This window comes from Cavia porcellus, unplaced genomic scaffold (assembly GCF_034190915.1).
Source record: "Cavia porcellus strain 051 isolate PalLab524CR breed Dunkin Hartley unplaced genomic scaffold, mCavPor4.1 scaffold_24, whole genome shotgun sequence".
Taxonomy (NCBI): domain Eukaryota; kingdom Metazoa; phylum Chordata; class Mammalia; order Rodentia; family Caviidae; genus Cavia; species Cavia porcellus.
In genome coordinates, this window is record NW_026947507.1 from 12532201 (window position 1) to 12554886 (window position 22686).

At 46.6% G+C, this 22686-nt stretch overlaps 1 protein-coding gene across 2 annotated transcripts; it reads right to left on the reverse strand.

Moving 5' to 3' along the window:
- Positions 1-4944: 4944 nt before the first annotated feature.
- Helt (helt bHLH transcription factor) lies at positions 4945-6778 on the reverse strand. 2 transcript variants are annotated; one of them, XM_063234537.1, is made up of 4 exons: positions 6560-6778; positions 6360-6464; positions 6021-6117; positions 4945-5620 (listed from the first exon to the last, which is right to left on the reverse strand). In XM_063234537.1, the coding sequence occupies exons 3-4, from the start codon at positions 6079-6081 to the stop codon at positions 5121-5123; spliced, it is 561 nt and encodes a 186-aa protein (XP_063090607.1). In that variant the 5' UTR covers positions 6082-6117; positions 6360-6464; positions 6560-6778; the 3' UTR covers positions 4945-5120. The 2 variants fall into 2 exon arrangements, with proteins under 2 accessions (XP_063090607.1, XP_063090608.1); XM_063234538.1 differs by having other exon boundaries at positions 4945-5617; positions 6560-6777.
- Between the last annotated feature and the right edge of the window lie 15908 nt (positions 6779-22686).

A 22686-nucleotide genomic window follows, 5' to 3' on the forward strand; every position in this document is an offset into this window, starting at 1 on the left:
TTAAAATATCATGCTATGCTCCATAAATGTGTACAATTGTTATGTGTTAATTCACAATGAGTATTAAAAAGTATAAATGTTTACTAGTTCTCTTGATCTAATCATACAGTTTCTCTCTCTCTCTCTCTCTCTCTATATATATATATATATATGCATTGAAATAGTACACTATATTCCATAAAGATGTATAATTATTACATTTTTAAAAATAATATTCTTGAAAGGGTGAAAAATAGCACTCCAGATTTATTAAGGGGCTCTGTCTGACTACCAACTATAGGTTGCCACAAGACACAGAGCCCCAAGATTAACCAAAGGCTAGAATTAGAGCTCCCAGCAAGAGAAATGACCAACAGAGTGACAAGACAACTCAGACTAGGAAATAAATCTTGCCAGCTATTCTCAGACACAGGATTAATATTGAGAACGTATAAGGAACTAAAAATCGAATCCTTCAAATTTAAAGACCCAATCCAAAAATGGGCATCTGAGATGCATACACACTTCTCAGATAAAGTACAAACAGCAAATAAATATATGAAAAAAATGTTCAACATCACTGGTCATTTGAGAGGTGCAAATTAAAACAGTGCTGAGAAACAATGGCTATTATCAAGAAATCAACCAATAACAAACACAGGGGTTGTGGGGGAAAGGAACCCTTCTCTGTTGTTGTGAGAGTGTAGACTGGTGCAACCACTGTGGAAATCTGTGTGGAGATTCCTCAAAAAACTAGGACCAGAAGTTTCAATTCCCCCATTTATTCCCTTCCTTGGTATCTTCCCAAAAGAATAAAAGTGTCATACCACAGAGATACATGCACACCCATGTTTATAACAGCACAACTTATACTAGCTAAATCTTGGGAACAGTCCAAATACCCATCAATTGGTGAATGGATAAAGAAAATGCAGGTTTTTAAAAAATACAATAGAGTACTACTGTGCCATAAACAAGGATATGCTTGAGACATTTCTAGGTCAATGGATGTACCTTAAGACCATACTCTTAAGTGAAATAAATTGGACTCACATGTGTAAATATCATAGTTTCCCCAATGTGAGAAACTGAAATGTAAATAAAGACCAAAATGTATAATAGGTATTGTGAAATAGGAAGCAAATGTTCAAATGGGGAGGAGAACAAAGGGGGAATAGGAGAGAAGGGAAAAGTTTAAAAAACAAGAAAAGGAGGGGAAAATGAACACAAAGCTTTTGTAAATGGGGAGGAGGGGAGGGGTTGAGGGAGGATGGGGGAATGAGGAGAAAAGAATCAAGTTGCAGATGTACAAATTCTCTGTGATGAATGTGAGCATGATGTAGATCTAGAATGTACCAATAAAGTCTGGTTTTTAAAATAAGAATTAGAGATCCCTACTTCCATTTGTCCTAAACAAAGAAAATTATCTTGGGGTTTAAGCCGAGTCCTGGGATTAATGGTTTTTCATGATTTGCCGGGGTATTTTGACTTTTAGCTTAGATGGCCCTGTGGCTCTGACTCTTTGAATGGATAAAACCAGCTAATACAACTAGAATTTATTGAGCACCCACTGTGTGCCCCGCTCTGTCCAGAGGGTTTTGAGTGTACTAACTCCTTTAAACCTCATCTCACGAGACATCTCGTTTTCTTGAGAAGGTACTTCCTGGGTAATCTATGCTGGCCTTGACCTGGTGGTGGCAGAACTCCAGCCTCGGCCTCCAGAGAGCCACCATTCTGATCAGATATGAACTTTTACTATATTTATCTTATAAATGTTACAGATGATAAAATTGACCCTGATAGCCTGAGCAATGTATTCAAAGTAACACAGCTAGGCAAATTTAGAGAGTTCATCTCTGGAAGCCATACTCTGAATAACTAACCAAGGTTGATGTCCAAATGAGTTCAGCCTTGGATCTTATCCATGGGAAAGGAGCAGAATCCTATCAGGCTGGCTCCGAATCTGAGCCCTAGATACGGGCTTAAATATGCAAGCCAGACAGCCGCTAGACCAAGGGTATAATTTCTAGGCAAAGGTAAGGCAATTGCTGCTTCTGACAATCCTCATGTGTGGCTTTTGCCCTAGATTTCTGGATGGGTATGCAATTTCTGTCTTGTCTCTGGTGACACAGGAGGAGACTGAGGACAGAAACAAGAGCTTTGGGCAGGTGCTAATTCGGAATTCTGAGAGGTTATCACTGTAGGCAATTCATTTAGTCATCCTGCAAATATTGATTGAGCTCCTACCACCTGGCCCATGTCCATCCTTCTTGTGCTGTGTGACTCCAAGCAGACACCGATGACCAGCTCCACAAACTTCAGACCTTTGTGGGCTCAGGCACTTACACAGCAGCTCCTCCTCCTTCCTTGCCTGTCATCCAGAAGCTCAGACCAGAGGGGCCCCACTGTACATGGGGCTGTCTTTGTTTCATAATGCTTGGAAGCACCAGTGAGCTCTGTATTACTGCCCTTTAGGCAGGGTGGCTGCAGTGCCTGGAAGCTACTGGTTCTGGCTCTGCAGAGCCACGGGACAGACCCGAAGCACCAGCCATAAGCTTTGTGCCTCAGGCCCCTGGAGAAAACCTTTGATTTCATGGGGATGATTATTTTTATTCTTGCCCACTCAAGGATGAAGACCAAGGAACAAGAGCTTGCCCCTTTCAGAGGAATCACAATGGCTTACCTCCAGCCAAACCCACGGGGTTTTGTTTTTTGTTATTTCTGGATTTGGTTGGGCCTCTCTTGGAAACCATTACTATACAACTTACTTAAAGAAAGAGTGAAGGGATCGGGTATAAGAGACTCAGACAGAAGGGGGAGAAGTTAGGGGGGTCTGGGACAAGGAGGCTGGCAGTTGTATGTTGTCAGAGAAAGTGCAGGAAGAGCATATTAGAGTCACAATGTGGTTTGAATCAATCCCATTTTGTTGTGACATTTTAAATCTTTTACGAAGTCAGCCTATCCCTGGTTTGACTTTTGGCCAAGCCTAGAGATTTGGGACTTTGGATGAAGGTTTCAGAAAAAGACACAACACGCACACACACATACACAGAGAAAGAGAGAAAGGGGAGGGAGACGTTTATCCTAAAGTCATTGTAAACCCAAAGCAGGGTTTTATCCTCCACAGTTAAATGAGAAAGAAAAAAAAATCAAGAATACCAACATCTGAGGTACAAAGACTGTCATGGACCAGTGGAAGTTTGCAAAATTATATGTAAATGACCAAAGTTTTTACTGTGGTGGCCCTGGGCATTCCCAAAGCTAATCCCAAAGAGAAAATCTACTTAGCAAAAGAAAGTTTTGTCTAATTTGGTTAACAGTTGAGAAGTGACAAAAATGCTGAATATATTAATAATTTATATTTCCAGGGTAACACTGTATCTTTAATGCTTCACTGCCGAAGGGAATTCAGATTGGCTTAATGCTCAGAGGAAAACAAAACGAAACAAAACCCTGAAAGGCCTTCTTCATATTCTGTATCCAGCGCTGATGAAAATGGGTGTAAGACATGTGTTGTTCCAATTACGGGCACCATCCATTCTCCCATTTCCGCATAATGTGTTTTATCCCATATATCTCCCTTGTGCATGTGTTATCCAGGAAGGCTGCCGGCCCGCACACTCACTTTCACGCTGCAACTCTATCAGTCCCGAAGGGAGGAGATGGCTCGTATTTCCAGACCCCCTGACAGGCAAGCCCTTTTCTAGAATTTATAGAATTTATCCCCCTAAACTACACGTTATATTTCATTTTATGGAAAATGTAGGGAAGGGCTTTGTGTTTTGCATCTGAGTGATGATGTTTGATGGTTTACAAATTACAGCTCATCTCAGTTCCATGACCTCAGTGAACAGACCAGATCAGGGCTCTCTTAAACCCTGTCCAAAGAAAAGGAGTAAATTAATTTCCTGAGAGAAGGAAAAGTCCCTCACCCTACTTCAGCTAAATGGCCTCTGGAAACTGGAAAACAGTACTAAATAATTTCAAATATTTAAAGGACATTGAAGATAACATGAACAAAAAATTAAAATCCCCACAAATTTAAGTGATTGGATACCTTGTGTATTTTACTTATTTGCATAAAACCATGTGGAACTCACTTTGCAGTTCAGTGGTGTTAGAGTAAGATTTTAGCTTCCGTGCTAAATGTGACACTATTTTGTGGCTAAGGGATGAATCCACTGAAACTGAAAATCACAACTACCTAAAAGATCATCATGTTCTGGATGGAGTAGGAAGATTTAAACAAGAAGAAAAAATCCCACTGGGGAGAAGGGAGAAACTTTCTCTGCAGACTTCACAAACAGAGAGAATCCAGAGCTCAGTGGGATTCACTCAGCTGAGCGCATCCCCCAGCTTAGCCTGAGCGGCCTCTCAGCTTGGCCTGGCGCACCGCAGCCCTGCAGATCTGCGCACAAAGGGCACAGCCAGCCTCCCATCTGCAGAGAGTCAGAAAACTCTGTCATAACGCACACAATTATTTGATCCACGTAGTTATTTTTATAGGCTTGTGAAGGCCTGGGAAGTCCGCTATTCAGGTGACACGCCTAGGCTGTCCCGAGTGGCAGGTCGTCGGGCCTGGGCGCGCAGGAGACAGCTTTCAGGTGGGAAGGGCGTCCGTGGCCCAGGCTGTGAAAGTCCACAAAAGCTGTTTGGGGCGGGTCCTTCTCTCTGAGTATTTGAGAGCCAAGTGCTCTGCTCCTCCTCTCCTCCTAAGCAAAGCGGAGGGCGGCCGCTGCAGTCCGTGACGCCCGCAAGCGGCGCATCCCACCTCCAAGGGCGCCTCCCAAATGTGTGAAAGTCTCCATTTAGCCTCCTCCTCTCCAGAGTCCCCGACACCCCTGCCCCTTCCCTGCCAAATGACTGAGCACCGTCACCTTGCCGCCCGTCAGCCTCACACCTTGGCATCTGGAAGGGGATGGGGTGTGGGTGAGCAGGAGGTAACAAAGAAACCCGTCTCTCTGGGACTTTCAGGAAAGATTTATTCCTAAAGGGAGATCCTTCAGAAGACTATTTTGCTTTTGGTCCTCTCCCTCCCACCCATGGTTTTTGTTGACAGAATATTTACACATGGACAATATATACAGCAACTCTCCCAACCAGCGCCCAAAGCGCAGAGTAATCTAGCGGGCAGGTGGGCGTCAGAGCACCGGGGGGTGCTGGGGCGCGTGCAGGTTGAGGGCGTTGGGGTGGGCATGGCCGATCAGGTTGAGGTAGTGTCGGTCGAGGCCCTGCACCTGCGCCAGGAAAGGGCCGTGCTGCTGCGCGGGGCTCGGAAGTGGCACGGGCGCGCTGGGCAGATAGGGTAGCGCTGGGCTGCGGGCTGTGCCGTGCGGCCAGGGAAAGGGCCCCGGGGCAGCGCCCTGCGGGAACACAGCGGCCTCGCTGGGGCTGTGGCCGGCGAACTCTGGGCCAGCCGGGTGCAGCTGGTAGGAAAAATCCGGTTCCGGGAGAGAAGCCAGCGGCGAGAAGGCGGGCTCTGCGCCCAGGCGGGCCTTGGACTGCAGGAACGCAAGAATGCGCGCGTACTTGGTGTCCTTGGTCTCCATCCTCTCCACCGTGGTGAGGTAATGCACCAGGTTCTTCATGCACTCGTGGTAGCCATAGTGAAAGTAATTGGCAAACTCTGCCAGAAGTTCTGCTGGAGAAACAAGGAAGATTGCAAGAAGAAAAAACCCCAAAGCGGTCGCATTCTCCAGGGGAGCCCGAGGTGGGCGCCAGGTAACTCCCACCACATTTGGTGGCCAGAGTTACCTTCTGAGGCGCTCGCTGTCCTCTCCAAAGTCTAGTGATTGGAAAAGCTCCAGCAAAGAGCTTTCCCAAGAGAACGGGACCATACCCACTCCACCAGCGGGGAGGCCTCAGAACCGGTTCTCCCTAGCGTCTCGGGGCGGGAGAGAAGCTTCGGGCACCCTACCTTCCCAGCAGTGGCAGCTTCGTCCAGGGGGTCTCAGGGACGCCCCCTCTCTCCTCTCCCAGTCCCCAGGTCTAGGGGAGACGCCTGATCCCCGCCCAAGCTTCCCTTCCCTAACTCAGCCCACCTTTTTCTCTTCCCCGGGGAAAATCAGCGGAGTGCAGCGCTCTCAGGTACTGAACGGTCATCTCCAGGATCTCCGCCTTCTCCAGCTTCCCGGAACTCTGCAAAAGGAGAAAGAATCCTTGCAGCAGCCCTGCGGAGGCTGGCCAACACTAGCGGCCGGGAGGGCAAACCTTACCTGGAAAGGACGGTAGGGGCGACGCCGACCGCTCGCTGCGCTCTCAGGCCCTCCGAGCGAGCGAGGCCGCCCCGAAGACCCGCTGCCTCGGCGGGCTCGGGTTTCCGCCAACAGTGGCTACCAAGGTTCCCCATGGTCCGCGCGGGGCTAGGGCTGTGTCGTTACCTGTTTGGCCAGGGCCGTGGGAACCGTCTTGCCCAACTCATTCAAGCAGCGGTTGATCCGGTCCCTCCTCCGCTTTTCTATCACTTTATGAGAAACCGGGGTTCTCTGCGGAAAAAGCGTTTTATGTTCAGATGGCTTTGCCCAGAGTTATCCAAGGCACAAGGCACGGCTATGGTTCACCCCAAAAAGGATCTCTGTACCGCGGCACTGAGGCCAGCTGAGCGCTGTCCCTACTTGCCCGGGATGGCGCGCTCCCCTTCCAGCCACCCTACTCTCTAGGGTCACTCAGCCACACTAAGCGCCAGGGTTTGGGGGAGGCCATCAGCTTCCCACTGTGAGCTTCTCCAGGGTGAAGGACTCTCTTTGCTCTACCGCCATCCTCCTCCCCCTAGCACTTAGGAACTTCCACACTCAAAGTGCTGTGTGGCAGACTCTCTGCCAGCACTCCGGCCAGGTGGCGGGCCAGGGAGTCACACGCCTCTGGCGCCAGGGCGCAAGGACTCACTTTGCGTTCCTTGAGCTTGTCTGACATCCTAGTCAGTGCGCGCCCTCGGGAGAGGCGCTGGCGCAAGGCACACGTCCACTTCCGCCTCTGCAAGGGTCTCAGGTAGACTGCGACCTCCCAGATCTGAGGGGCTGCCTTATAAAGCGGTCATCTAGGACCCCAAGTGCTTTCACGAGTTGAATTATTCCATAGGATTAGGCAACCCACGTTTGAAGGATGTGTGCATTCAAGATTGGTTTTAAAGAAGTTAAAAAAAAAAAAAAAAACCCAGAGGGGGGGGTGGTGCTGGGGGCAGATCAGTTTTGTTAATCCACGTGGCCCTTCAAAGGACACGTGATCGGCCGGGAATAACATTAGCCTGGCAGCAGCCCGGGCGGGAAGAGGAGGCGGTGAGCTGGGGCCGGTGGGCTGGCGAGCGCCTGCAGCAGTCGCGGGCTCGGAGCGCAGGGGCGCAGTGGCCGCGGGCACCGGGGGGCGAGGACCCTCACAAAACAGTGTCGCCTCCTTTAGTCGCACCGCTGAGTCTCACACGATCGCCTGTTTACAAATCCCAGCAAGCCCGCCGTCCCAGCGCCGAGTGCGTTTTAAAGCCTGTCCAGAGTCATTAAAGTAATTAAGTAAGCCTTTAATAGGCTGTTCCGCCGGGTTCAAGGGAGAGCTCTTGGAGACGGAGGCGCCCCGTTTGTTCCCAGGCTTTTCTCACACGACTTGGTGACACGTCCATCTCCCCCCTTTTTGTTTACACCGCTTTATTTGTCCGGACATCCCGGCAGGTGTGGGGCTGCGGCTGGCACGCGAGGCTCCCGCCTCGCCTCGCCCCTCCCGCGGGTCTTTGGCACGCGACGTCCCCCTCCCCCAAGTCGCTTGCTTTCTTTTCTTCCCCCCTCCTCTGGCTCTCCCTTTGCGGGGGGAAGAGGTTCAATTTGTAGCCTATTATCCTATACGAAAATGTCCATTGAAAAGTATGAATAGTTTCATTGGGCAAAATTTTAATAATGCCGGGGGGGGGGTAGAGAGGGAGCCAGGCGGGCGTGTGTGTGTATGTGAGTGTGAGTGTGAGGGGGTGGTGGGAGGATTGGGGGGCAACACGGAGAAGAGTGGACCGAGAAGAAAAGGGGGAATGCAGCTGGCCAAGCGAGCATTATGCGACGTCACCTGCGTGCGGGGGCGCCTACAGACCCCTATTCATTTGCCTAATTTTGGTCAATTTAACAAACTTCAGGAGAAATTATTGTGGCTTTGTCAGGGAGGGTGAAGCCTTCTGATCGAATTAACAGCATGTTTTGATCCGGTAAATGTCATTAGAAAGGGAGAAACAATCGCGCTTAGAGGGCTCTGAGTAATGCGCCCAAGTGGAGACGCCAAAGCGCACGGCTCACAAAGGAAGCAAGTAGCTGCCACAGGGAACTTTTGTACCCGCCCATCGCCCAAGTTTTGACACAAAAAGGCATTATTTCATACTTGAATACGTTTAATCCAACGATTGTCTATTTTCTGCAAACATATTTTCACAGCATTGTTAACTTTTTATGTCCCCTTTTCTCGGGCGCCTTTTCTTAAGGTTTGGGGGCGGGAGAGCGCAGACACTTTGGGCATCAATATTTGTCACTGAAAAGGGCCCCGTGAAGTTAGGAGACTTGATCTCTTTTTTATGGTTTAGAAAGCGAAAATATCGGGGGAGGAGGAGGGAGAGAAGGCACGAAAAGAAATGAGGGGGGAATTTGCCCGGACGGGCTCCGAGGGAAGGAGGGGTGGCGGCGCCTGGGAACGCTCCTGGCCGGCTGCGCCTCGGTGGGCAGCCGGGCCGGGGCCCTCTAAGAGGCCTCCTCCCCGCGAACCACCTCGCCCCCAGTTGCTGCCTCGGAAACCTCACTCTGGGGGCTCCGAGCTCGCGGCCTGTGGGGGGTGGGTGAGCTTTCTTGCAGACAGAAACAACAAAATCAACTTTTGTTTTATGATCTTTTCAGTCACCAAGTTCTCACCTTTTCCTAATCGGTTCCATCTGGAACCTCAAAGATGTCTCTTGAGACAGCCTCCCCTTCTTTTCTACCCTCCACCCCCACTTCAGTTCTCCTTTCTCTGCAGGACAATGGCAGCGCCCGGCCCTCGCTCTGGGTGGCGTTGGTCCTTGCGCAGAACTGTGCAGGGTGCAGCACGCTCCGCAGCTCCAGGGCGCAGAGCCAGGCCTGGGGTGCGCGGCTTTGGGGAGGGAGCACCCCACCTGCTGCGGTCTGCTAAGGGTAGGGACGGGTCTGCACCTCGCACCCGAGGGTGTCCTCCTCCGTCTTGCTTTTAGTTTCTTTTCTGCTTCACGCCAGATTGGATACGAGCCGCACTCTCCTGCAGGTTGCTCCGCCAGCCGCGGGTGCCTTCTCAGGGGTTGTCCATTTCAGTGTATTCACTCGCACACAAAGGGATTAACCACAAACCCTTATCATCCAAATTAACTAACGTGAATGGGTAAAAAGAAGCGCGCACACTTCTCACCCGCACGCCCCTTTTTAAGCCACTGGACTGGGAGTTGATCCTCTTACTGCCGGTGTTAACCACCAGCTGCAGCACCTTCCACAGGCCAAATTTCATTCTGCGCGTACTGTTTAATTTCCCCGGCTTGATCGGGAAGCGGGGCCTAAGGGTTGCCCAGGGCTAAAAGTCCCGACGAGCAGTTGTTGTGGGGCTGGGTAGGGGACCGTGCAGCACGGCCGCGCTGGTGCGCATGCTCCCCGCTGAGGCACCAACCTTTGGGGTGCTTCTACCTCCTCAGGTTTCAGTTTCTCCCTTGCCAGAAGGTCCAAATCACACTGCCCAAGAGTGGGGTGCTTCACGTAGCCCTCTCTTCATTCGTCCTCGGGAAGAGCAAGTGCTCCTAGACCTTGTCCTAGATTTCACCTAAAATGAGAGCATCGGTGAGGCCACAGAGTGGGTTCAAATCCAAGTCCACCTCTACCGACTGAGACAGACTTTAGACAAGTAAATGAGTCTCAATTGTGCCTCAGTTTCCTGCTCTGTAAAATGGAGATAACAATTGCATCTACCATGTCGCAAGTTGGTCTCTAGGGCGAATAAGCAAACACAGGCAAAGAATCTAGAAGAAGGCTTCCCCACTCGGGGACTGGTTTTATTTTGCCAGCGAATCTCTTTCTTGTGCTTTAGGTGTGCGTTGTGGCATTTTCACTCATATTTTCATACTTTTTCCTTATCAGAGGGAGCCGGAAAATGAGAGAGAACTTCACCCTCCTGAGGTTCATTACGTTGATCCGGGTTAAGCTAATGAGTGGGGGCCTTTGAGGGTCCCTCTCACAGATGCAGCACCTAGTGCTCACTGGGCAGCTGCGTCCATCCAGTGTGTGTGTGTGTGTGTGTGTGTGTGTGTGTACGTGTGTGAGGCTAAAGATAGCTCTAGCTGCAGGAGCTCCTCAAAGTCATAGCTGCTGTCTAATACTCAAGTATTAACAGCAAAATTAAAAGAAAGCTGGGAAGGGGAGACGTTGGCCAAAGGTTACACCACATTTTCAGTTAGACGAGAACGGTTGTGGTATAGCATAGTGACTATAGTTATGATACGTATTCTTTAAAATAAACAATAGTAGACTGCAGGGAAATAGATCTTCTGCAAATGTGAGGAAGATCAAGAGAGGGTGGGAGGCAGGAGGGGAAGAGGAAATAAAAGGACTTAAAATGTGTACAGTTCCAACTCCCGCCATGAAGGTGATTATATACTGCAAACTTGTACAAATGCATTTTTTTTCAATTCTGGGAAAGTGGATGCTAACTGCTCATATCATACTGATGATAACCAGGGGAAGTAATGGATTCATCAATTAACTAAATACAAGCATCTCACAGCAAATATGCAATCAATCCTCCTTATCTCAGGGCTCTGCTGCTGCAGACTAATCAATTGTAGGTTGAGAACACTGGAGAAAAACTGCATCTGTACTGAAAATACCAACTTTTTGGGTTGTTATTCTTTAAACAATCATGTTTTAACAACTGTTTGTATGGTATTTACAGTGTATTAGGTATTATGGGTAACCCAGTGCTGATTTAAAGCTGTAGTCCTCAGCCTTTTGGGGGGCACCAGGGACTGGTTTTGTAGATGACATCTTTTCATGGGGGGCAGGGGATTGGTTTCAAGGCGAGTCACAGGAGCTTGCAGCCAAGATCCCTGAGCTGCACACAGTTCACAGTGGGCCGTCTACTTCTGTGAGAATCTAAGGCCGCTGCTGCTGCCCTGGCAGAAGGTGGAGCTCGGGGCGGCTGCAAAGGCAGAGGTGGCTGAGCTCACTCAGCTGCCACTCACCTCCTTCTGGGGGGCCCAGTTCCCAGCAGGCCACAGGCTGGTGTCAGTCAGTGGCCCAGGGATTGGGGACCCCTGATTAAGTACACAGGAAGATATGCATGAATAGTTTGCCAACACTGTTGCATTTTGCATATGCTGGCTTGGCACCTGTAGATTTTATTATCCAGGGAGCTTTATGGAACCAATTCTCCACTATGTTAAGGGACAACTGTATACTTCAGAACAACCTGCTTGCTATGATTTCGATTTGGTCTGTCCTCCAGGGTCCATGTGACCAGAGTCTTTGTCCCCACAGTGAAACTATTGGGAGGGATAGCCCTGAGAGATACGGGTCCAAGTGGAAGGTGCTGAAGTTGTAGAGGGATTGCCCTCAGGGAGGATTCAGGTGGCTCTTTTGTCTCGCTGGACAGTTGCTATAGAAGCCTGACTCTGGCCTCCCCCAGACCTGTGCTTCCTGAATATGTGTCATCTTGCTTCTGTGCACATTCCCACATTGCTAACCTGCCAGGATGTGAGGGAGCTGAAGGGCCCTGGCTGGGCAGAGGCAGGCCCTGTGCCTCTGAACCTGTAAAACTATGGGCCTAAATAAACTCCTTTACAAAAGTTATTAAGTTGGGTATTGGTTAAAATAACACAAAGCTGAGCGATCTAATATTGTACATATAACTTTATGTCAATTTAAAAAAATAAATTTATAAAAGCTATGAATGAAGACTATTTAGAAATTAGGCAGTGATAATTAAATATTACCCTGTTTTTAGCCTCCTAGCTTTAGGTCCCTAAGTTTGACATGTAGCTCTCGAACACTGAATGATGAACTCCTGTGATTCTGTGTATGTGTGGGTGTGTTCAACTTTAGAAACTAAGGATTTGTGGGCTTCAGGAAGGGAAGGGGGAAATGAATGACAGGAAGAGAACTGATGGGTGTATGGTGATTTCAGTCAAGTTGCTCTAAGAGGAAGTGTCTGGATGATTTCATATCCTTCCCACCACCTCCCGCCTCTAACATGCAGAGAAGATTTTCTAGATTCATTAAGACACTGGGGATTTCATCAGTGAGGAAATGTGGGGAGTCTTGTCAGAGAAGGGAAAACCCAACAGGAGCTGGTCCTACTGTGTTTCTGAAGTACCAGGGAGTTGAGCTGTGAAGGGAACTGAACTCCCGCCTTCCATTCTGCAGTGAACAGGACCACAGAGGCTTCTTCTGAAGACATCTACAGGAGCTTTTAGCCCAGCACATAAGTTAGGGTTTAGCAATCTGAGGAGCACTAAAAGGACCTGGGATGCCATTGCACACCACATGGCAAGCTGCTGTCACAAAGTATTTCACAAGTAAGGGCTGGTTTGCCATGTGACCTCAGTATGCTTTTCTGTGGCCGAAGGAGCGTCCAGTCAGACAGCTGTGACTCAGAGTTGGCTGATGTTCTGGCAGACACTTTGTTGCCTTTGGCACTTGAGCATCATCAGAAAGCTTCATCCGTGACTCAAGGCTCCTTCCACCTGCCCGTTGCAGTCATGAACCCAGTGAGTACAGCAGCCAGCCATGGCCTGGGGCAGAAGGGACTTGGCCCTGTCTTCCACAGGCTCATCCTCTAAAGAAGAGGAAAATATTATCCAGATGGCAGACCCAGCACCATAGTCATTCTCAGTGCCCCTTTTAGAGGTCATGGCATCAATGATCCTATTGAGTTGGAAGCTTGTCTTAGTAAGCAATCCCGGCTCCTCTGCTCCATCCCTGGGGACCAAGCAGTTAACAGGACCCGTCCAGTGTGAACCTCTGTACTGGTGCAGTCAAGTGAAGGCAAGAGCCTCGGAGAGAGCTACAATCTCTGCCACCATCAGGACAAATACTGAAGTACCTGTATCAAATCTATGCTATAAGGAACCTGTAATTGTGTGACTTCCCAGGGATTTCGTCTTTATCTCTTTTGAGACAGCTCAGTTGTGCTTTATCTCTCTGTTTTGATGTTTAGCACTTGATCACTTATGCTCAGCAAAGTAGCAGCACCTGAGCTACCATAAAATTCATCAGCACTGCCTTCCTCCTGTTCAGATGCTTTCAGCTTCTCTGTCCTTCTTGGAGCCTTTACACAAGCACCTCAGAACCTCATGCTGTCTAAACTTGCTTTCATTTTGTTTTAAGTAACACTACCTGCACTAATTCCTTGCTCCGGGAAATGTGATCTTTAGACCAGCAGTGTGGTACCATTCTACGTACCTGGAGCTTATTAGAGATAACAGAATCTTAGCTCCTCCCCTGGCCTCACCCAATCACAATCTGTATTTGAAGGTGCACTTCAAACTTTGAGCACTGCTTCATCTGAAGATGGAGGCCACCATTGAACAGCTGATGGTTGCCTTATGGTCCAGTCCCAAGTAGGAATGGCTACCCCAGGACATCTGGGGCCCGAGCTGGAGGGGACCTCAGGCTTTTCTAATTGCAAGCCAATACTGCATGGATTGTGAGGCTTTCCACAGACAGTGTGGGTTTTGCAGCTGAAATATTCAATCTGATTATCAATGCTTCCATGAAGTATTACTGATTTCTATGTGTAGTGATTTATTTCCTATGCACAACTCCAGGGATTGAAAGTAGAAGATACTCAATACAGTTCTGTAAAATGAAGGCAGAGAGAGAGAGAGACAGACAGACAGACAGACAGACAGACAGACAGAGAGAGAGCAACCGAGACCTCAGGGATTATTTAGTCTTTGAAGCTGGAACTAATTCTACAGCTAAACTCTTACTTGGTGATACTTAACAATTTATTTTTGGATTTTTAAACACTAAGTGGGCAAAATATAAATATAGCTATTGAGAAATAGTACTTCTAGGAAAATTGCAGGATGGTGAAGCTGTTGCTTTCCATGTTTGGATGACAATGTCACTTAGAAAGTATATTTTAGATGCTGTGAGTTGTGTCTGTTATCGACTGATTATTTTAGTTAACTGGGTTTATTTCAGGGAGGTGTTTATTGTGCTTCTTGCTCTTCATTAGCTTGAACAATCAACCCCATGTTATCACTTTGGAGGTTTTGGAATAGAGTGTTGGGAGAGTTCTTTCTACAGCTCTCAGCAAGATAGTACTTCACAGAAAAATTTCAAGTGCTTTGCAGGGTGAGTTTTATCAGAAAACCAGAGGACTCTGTTGCTGCATATAGAAGTTATTGAATTGCAGTAAGTAACGTAGGCCTTGGGGTATTCAATGTAGTTTTTGCTGTGTGGCCCAAGATTAAGCCTTTAGCATTTGATACACACCCAACCTGTGCAAGCAGGTCCCCTCTCCCTTCCTGGGACCTGAGATTGCTGTCACTGTTTATCACTGGAACTCAGCATTTCCTGATTGCCAGGCCCTGGCCTGGGCAGCACTGGAGACCCTGGGAACAAACAGAACTTCTGGAGAATCTGTAAATTTCCACGTGTAAAAAGAACCAAACTAAGCTGTCCTTGAGGGCAGATCCCCATCTCCATCTGGGGCAAATTTGCCACTTTATTGGTCCATGTGCCAAAAATTGCACCTACTGTGTGAAGCATCAGCCCACTTTACTTCTTTAAGTTAACCAGTCAGAGATTAATTTGAGGAATTAAAAATCCCCTTCTTTAAAAGTTTAATTGTCTCTGAGAACTCACATTAGGGTGACCTGTTGTAACCACATTTTATTTCTCTGTAACCCTGAACTAAAGAAAGCTGTAAGACAATCAGTTTTGATTAGGATGAAGGTAATTTTGGAAGTTTAGTATATTCATTTCTTGTGGCTGCCAGGTGAAGTGGTGCAAGCCTGTAATCTCAGTTACTTGGGAGGCTGAAGCAGGAAGACTGAAAGTTTGAGAATACCCTGGGCACCTTAACAAGGCCTGGTACCCAAAATAAAATAGAATAAAACAAAATAAAATAAAATGTGCTCAATGATAGTTTAGCATGAATCCCTAATAAAGGAAGGAAGGAAGGAGAAAAAGAAAGAAAGGAAGAAAGAAAGGAGGGAAGGAGAAAAAGATAAGAAAAGAAAAAAGAACAGCAAACTTTGGGTGGCCCGAAGCTGGAATCAACAACCCTGGGCCGAATCCCGGTGTCTGCAGGCCCACACTCCTCTGCAGAGCCTGGGAATTTTTTTCCCCTTCAGCTTCGTGGCTGTCGACATGTCGTGGCATTTAGTGATCCACTTTTTGCCTCCGCTGCCTTCTCCTCTTCTGGGTGTCACACTTCCCTCTGTCTCATTTCCTACAGTGCTACTTATAGTTGTACTAGGGTCCTCCTAGGTAATCTGATCTGCAGAGTCCTTTTTTGCCATATAAGGCATGACACATGGGTTCTAGAAGTCATGGCCAGATGTCTTTTGTGGTCATCATTCAGCCTCCTGCACTTGGTGAAGTGCCATTCTGGAAGCTAAGCAGCATATGTGGCCAAGGCCCTGGAGGCAAGGCCATCGGATGGTGGCCGAGGGTGGCCAAGGGGAGTGAAGGAGGTGGAGGAAAGAAAAACATGTTTCAGGCAGTGCTGTCCTTCTCCTGCCCTTTGCCCTCTTCCTCCTTAATGTCTCGTCCCTCCTGCAAGGTCAGACCCTGTCACAGGCCTCGGAATCCGTATCACTATAAAACATTATGCTCCACTGAGTTAGATCAGCAGTGCTGAAGCCAGCTGTCACCGCAGCGTTGCTCCTGCAGCTGAGCCAGATGACAGCGCACACAAGCACACCAAGTGCGAACTTCTACTTTCCAGTAAAAAATTGTTTGTGTCATTAAAATCTCTATTATTGTGTTTTTCTTTAAGATAAAAAAGATGTTGATAGTTGTTTTTTCTAAACTAAAGCCTCAGCATTCAGGTTTAATTGCAGTGTTGGCACTTTGTGATAAGTATGTGGGTTCTGGGTTGCAGTTTGAGACTTGGTCTCTAAAAGGCTCCCCATCGCTGAGTTAGATGCTCTCCGGGTTAGTAACTTTGACCCTGGCTACTACACACGCGCACACTGGCTCTATCTCAGTGCTTGCTAATTAAGACTGGGTCTTTCTTCCTTCTCCGACAGCTGTTCTCACTGTCTATTGGGCTTTTGAACAAGCCCTGCTTGTGCTTCCTGGCTTGTGACTCAGAGAGATCTGGACACACTTTCTGACTCTGCTCCTTGAATAGCCTTGGGTGGGTTGTGGAGCATCAGATTTTTCTGTAAAGCAGCTAGGATGGCCTTTGCCATACAGACTTGCACTGATGAGTCTATGCAGTCATGTGTGTGAAGGTCCAGACTCTAGGGGCTGCTCAGGGCTGCGGTTTACATGCATTGATCTGGCTGAGCACCTGTTAAACTTCTGGGTTGGTGCTGGACTGTCACTCTCCTAGTTCAGTGGAGACAGTACCTAGAGGCTACTTCTCAGGAGGGAATGGAGTGACAAGGCACTAAGAAAGAAAGGGGAGAATAGCGGGTGTTATTGGGAGGAATAAGGGAGGGCTTCTGTAGGAGAAGCCGTGCAAACCCAGTTCTGAAGAGTCAGCGTACTCATTTTTTATGGGTGCACAAGAGATACTAACAATGTGGAAACTTAAAGCAATGTAAATTAATTCTTATAGCTTTGGAGGTCACCAAGTTCAAAATCAAGGTGTCAGCAGGGCTGCTGCCCCAACCAGGGCTCTAGGGGAGACTTCATTCTCTGTCTCTTTCAGCTTCTGGTGGCTCCAGGCTTACCTTGGTGCTGCTGCATCATTCCCTTCTTACCTCTGTCTTCACAAGGCCCTCAGCTCATCTGTCCTTTTATAAAGAGGCTTCTCACAGGAGGACGAGAAGTGGTGAAGCTCGTCAATCAGAAAGGTGATGGAAAGGGAGAGGAAGAGAAGGGGAGAGGAAGGAAGAAATTTAGTCTGCGTGGATAACCCAGGATTGTATCTCAGGCTATTTCACTTACATTTGCAACTAACGTTCCAAATAAGGTCCCATTCCAGAGTTCAGTTAAGCATAACTTTGGGGAAGAATGGGAAGAGTGAACCCATTGCCATAGGTATGAGGTAACCACGCAAATCAGGTGGGAGGGGTTATTCCAGGAAAGGGATTAGCACAAGGAAGGGCTCAAGAGAAGGAAATAACTTTCTGACCTCGGGGAACCACAGGTTAGCAGTCTTACAAGGTCCTGAAGTATGAGAGAGCATGGTAGACAATGGATGAGGAGTCAGACCATGGGCTAGGATGGTGGACTTAGCTCCAAGAAGTTTAGCTTCTTCATGGTACAGTGGTTAAGGGAAAGATAATGAAATTCTGAGTGAGGTTAGGGAGAGGCTGAACATGTTTGACAGCTAAAATCAGCAGGGCTTGGAGAAGGATTAACCACGGTGGAAGAAGAACAGGGAGGTGACTGCTCAGTTTATGGTCCTGGAATTTACTTGATGGTGACTCTCCTAATTGAGGTTGGCAAATAGAGGAAGAGAGGTCACTGGAGGAGGATATACGCGGGGAGGGAGTATGGGAGAGACGATTCCTTTCACTTTGGCCAGAGTGGTTTAAAGTTCACACAGACATCTATCAGCAGATGCCAAGAAGATAAGTGGGGTGTGGAATTTAAGATTAGGGATAAAAGGAATCAACCTGCAGCTGCAGAGAGGCAATGAGGCAGACAAATCCTTAAGGAGGGCTTGAAAGAGGAAGGCAGAGGGCCCAGTACAGAACCTTTGTGGACACTGCAGGGCATGGTGCTGGTGCCGGTGGGCTCTTCTTGTCTCCCAGCCTGTGTGCTGGCTGGCTCATGGGAAGGGTGGGTTACTTCTTGGTTCTCTTCCTGGCCCACAATTGCTCATTTTTTATATTTCTCATACTCCAATTACATAATGATGGCTCCTGAACTCTTTGTATACATCCTTTTGTCTCCTTCCAGACACAGGGTTATTAAAAACAATCTTTAAAGAGTCTATCATCTTATCTATATATCTATCATTCTATCACCTATCATTTATCATCCTATCTATCTATCTGTGATCACCCTATTTATCTATCTTCCTATCATTCTATCATCCTATCATTTTATCTATTTATCATCTGTCATCCTATCACATATCATCTACCAATGATCACCCTATCATTCTGTCTGTTTATCCATCTATCATCTATCTATCTATCTATCTATCTATCTATCCACCTATCATCTATCTATATGAAGAAAAGGGAAAACCCTCAGGTGGTTCTGACGCACAGGTTCATGGTCCTGTATTTCCTCGATGTCAACTCTACACAGTGATTTATCAACATGGGCTGATTGAGGTTTTGTTGTGATTGTGTGTTGATATTAAATGTTTGCAGGTAGACACAATATTGGACAAAAGCTTTAAAATCCGTTATTTCTGGTTCTAATGTTTATAAATATGGTAGTCTTTGGCCTCTTTTATTTATATTAGGACGGTTCAACTCCCTCATTTCTTAACTTATTTTTGGCTCAAAAACACAATCTGGCTGGGGATTTAGCTCAGCGGTATAAGTCCCTGACTGGCAAGCATGAGGTCATGAGTTCAATCCCCAGTACCAAAAAAATAAACGTAAAAAAATACGATCTGTGCAACTGATTTAAAGTCTACTGATTGCAAGGCTCATTTTGAGACAATATAAAAGGTATTAGTATTATCATAGATCTGGCTGGTAGAGTGACACAGTGCTGAGGCTTTCTGGAGACCAGGCAGATTTGGAGCTATCGAAGGTGAATTGGTGCCCTCTAGTGGTTAAAAGTATTAAACTTTTTTTCACTTTTATTAGTACATGTTTGCAGTACCTAACGATTACATTCACTGTAGGGAACTGATAAACATACATTTTAGTTTCCCTCATCTCCCCCATCTCTCTTTTACTTTTCTGGTCCCAGATTAATTTATTTTTAGGATCTTACAAAGTTAATTATGCGACTGGGTATATAGCTCAGTGATACAGTACACTCACTGTGCTGTCAGTAAATTTTAAGAAAGGGACTGACCAGTTGAGAAGTTGGTTTTAAAGAGATCAAATCCAGATTTCTTGGTGATTGGAATTCTTTCCTGGGTAAGATGGAACCTCAGTATTGTTTTAATTTGCGTTTCTCCGATGATGAACATTTTTTTCACGTATTCATCAGTCATTTGTACTTTTTCTGAGACATATTTATTCATTTCAGTTTCTAATTTTTAAATTGGATCTTTTATTCTGGGAAATCTAATTTTTAAAATACTTTGTAAATTCTAGATATTAGTAGCGGCTAACTTTTTTCTCATTCTGTAAGTTGTCTGTTCGTTCTGTTGATTGTTTCTTTTGCTGCAATTTGATGTGATCCAATTTGTTGGCATTTGATGTTATTTCTTGTGCAATTTGGGACTTTGTTCAGAAAGTTTTTATATGTATTTATGGCTTCAAGAGTTTTACTTACTTTATCATCCAGGGGGTTAAATGTTTCTATTTTGATATTTCGATCTTTAAGCCATTTGATTTTAGTTTACTATATGGTAAGTGTACGGGTCCAGATCTAATCTTCTGTACCTCAATAGTCAATTTTCCTAGCACCATCTGCTAAAGAGGTTGTCCCTCCTCCAGCCTACGTGTTTGGCCCCTTTGTCAAAGATCAGATGGTAGAAGCGCCTAAGGTCATTTTTGCATCCTCTGTTTAATCCCGCTGGTTCACATTCTGTTTTTGTGCAAGTACCATGATTTTCTTATTATCAAGAAATCAAATAGTTACAAATGCTGGCAAGGCTGCAAGGAAAAAACAGCCCTGGTGGTGGGGGTGTAGGCTAGTACTACCACTATGTGAAGCAGCATGGGGACTCCTCAAAATTTAAAACAAGAGTTCCATTCACTGAGGCATTCCTCTCCTAGGTATCTTGCCAAAAGAGTTAAAGATATTGTATTACAGTAACATGTGCATATTCATGTTCATACTAGCTAAACTGTGGAAGTGGTCTAAATATACAAGAACAGATGAAGGTATAAAGAAAATACAGTCTTTATACACAGTGGGGTACTGCTCAGGATACATTCGAGTCAGTGTTAGAAAAATGCATGCACACTGAATCTATAATAAGAGGAAAGAAAGGACACACAGGTTTAAAGTCATACGGGTTCTCATATATGAAAATCCTAGGATATAAGTAAAGAGCAAAATAAAAGAGGGATAATAGGAATGGAAAGTGAGCTTTTGCAAATGGGACTAGGAACAACAGACAGAAGGGAGAGGAGCGGAGGTAAAAAGAATTAAAATATGTACAGGTGCCAGGTCCCCACAATGGATATAATCATTATGTACTACAGATATGTACTAATCAAAATGAAAAAAAAAAAATAAAGGAAGCTGAATTCAGCCTAGGACTCGCTGTTTGAAGACTTGGCTGTGTCTTGGCAGGACACCAGCTTCTCTGACTTCAGATTTTCATGTATCAAGTGAAAGGTCAGAGGAAGGTCTTTGTGGATAGAAAGTCAACATGTCCAAAGGGTTCACTGGTGCTCATTTGTGAGTCTAGCTGAGGGCAGGGGTGTCCTGCACGGAGTCTGTCACACTTTGCTCTGCCATGCAGCTGTGTCCTTCCCTGGCATGGGAGTGCTCCAAGCATTGAACTTTGGCTTGTATCGCTAGCATTTGGCACAGTGTCTGGAGTGGAGAAAGAACTCGGTAATTATATACTGAAAAGGAGGGCAACAGGGTAAAGGCTAGGTGGCCTTTATTAAGAAACTGGCAGGAAAGATAGTCTTACGAACTGGAGCTTAGCCCTCCACCCCTTTGCACCAGAGACATAGCTCAGCGTGGGACACTCCGGTCCTCCAAGGCTGGGTACCTGGACTCTGCTGCTAGACACTTGGTTCCCACCTGAGTCCTTTAACTTCCAGTACAAGCGAGCTCTAGTATGCCTTTGTGAGTCAGGCTGGAATCCTGTGGAACTCATGCTCCTCTGATGAGCACAGTGCAGTTCGAATCTGTTCTGAAAGGCATCTTTTGTGGCTTCTTGACCTGGAACTCTTCGAGGGCTGGACACAGAGAGAGCAGAGAGTACAGCTTACCAGGAGTCATGGGTACTGAGTCTGGCTTTCCATTCAAATAGTTTGACTTTGAAGACTTTTTTCTCCTTAAAGTTTCCTTTCATGGTCGTGCTGTGCAGGGTTGATGCCACCGCCAGCGGGCCCTTCTCCTCCACCTCATTCCTCGTTTATTTCCTCAGCTGAGGTCCCCACCGTCCTCACGCCCTCCCCTCCCACCTGCATAAAAGCGTGAGAAGAAAGACACACGTGAAGAAAATAAAGTAGCAAAAACAGTGAGGGGAAAAAGGAAAGACATTAAAAGAGAATCAGAAAAAAAGAGGAAAAAAGGAAGAGAAAGGAGAAGATAAATGACATTTTTTTGTTTGTTTGTCTTTTTCCTTTTTATCAGTACTGGGGATCGAACTCATGACTGCCTGCTTGGAAGGCAGGCGCTTATGCCGCTGAGCTAAACTTCCAGCCCCCATCAATGAGATTTTATTAAATTGTTCTTCAAGCATTTACCAAGCACCTGTTTTCACTTGACGTGATGGTTAATTTTATGTGTTCAATAGGCGAAGCTGTGGTTAAACACCAGTGTACATGTGAGTGTGAGATTTTGGTTTTGGTTTTGATTGTGGAGGAGATGAATGTTTAGGGCAGTAGGCTCTGAGTAGAGCAGCTGATCCCCATATTTTTGCTAGGCTTCATCCAACTATTGAAAATCTTAAGAAAAAAGAGCCTAGGATTCTCTGAGGAGAGAGAATCCTGCCTGAAAACTGCCTTGGGGCTTAAGATGCAAAACTAGCTATTTCTTGGGGTCTTCATACTGCCACCTGCCCCCCAGAATTTGGGCTTCTGAGCCCCTATGATTGTGTGAGCCTATTCCTTAAAATAATCATCTCTTTTCCTCCCCTCCTCTCTCTTCCCTTTTCCTCTTCTCTCTTCCCCTCCTCTATCTATCTATCTATCTATCTATCATTCAACCATCCATCCATCTATTGACACACATGTACGTGTGTGTCTCTTATTGATTCTGCTTCTGTGGACAACCCTGAGTCACACCTAGTACTTTTTTAGGTGCTGGTCGAGGTGGTACACAAGTTCAAGCTCTGGGAGCTTGTTGTCCAGTGGAGATAATCCTGGCCACCTGTATCTTACACTAAGGGGTTGGACATTGGGTGACAGTGCATGGTGGTGGTGAAGGCACCGGAGGGATGATCAGTGACTATAATGTTGTCAGAAAAGATTTTTAGGAGGCAGAGCTGAGCAGAGCCCAAGCTTTTGGGATGTTTCAGGCTGGAGTTGTGAAAAGCAAAGAGCTGATAGGCTTGAGAAAATGCTTCTTACTCCGTCAGCTTATGCTTTGATCAGTTTGGTGACACTTCCTCAGAGCAGCCTTTCCTGCCTCTCTATGACCCCATCGTTGCACAGATCACATACCTCTGTTGCAGTGCAGAAGCACAAAGTTACTTAATGTTTGCTTGGGTAATTATTTAGTAATCTGTAATTTGGCTATAGGATGGCTTGGAGGAGCTCACCACTGTGGCAGCAAAAGAGTTAGACGGCTCTTGCTAAACTCT

Excerpts from the sequence above, each read along its gene's own strand:
- Helt (XM_063234537.1), bottom strand. The coding sequence starts at position 6,081 with ATGACCGTTCAGTACCTGAGAGCGCTGCACTCCGCTGATTTTCCCCGG. Across the intron at positions 5,621-6,020 it reads TCCCCGGGGAAGAGAAAAAG|CAGAACTTCTGGCAGAGTTT; the intron begins GTGGGCTGAGTT and ends TTGTTTCTCCAG.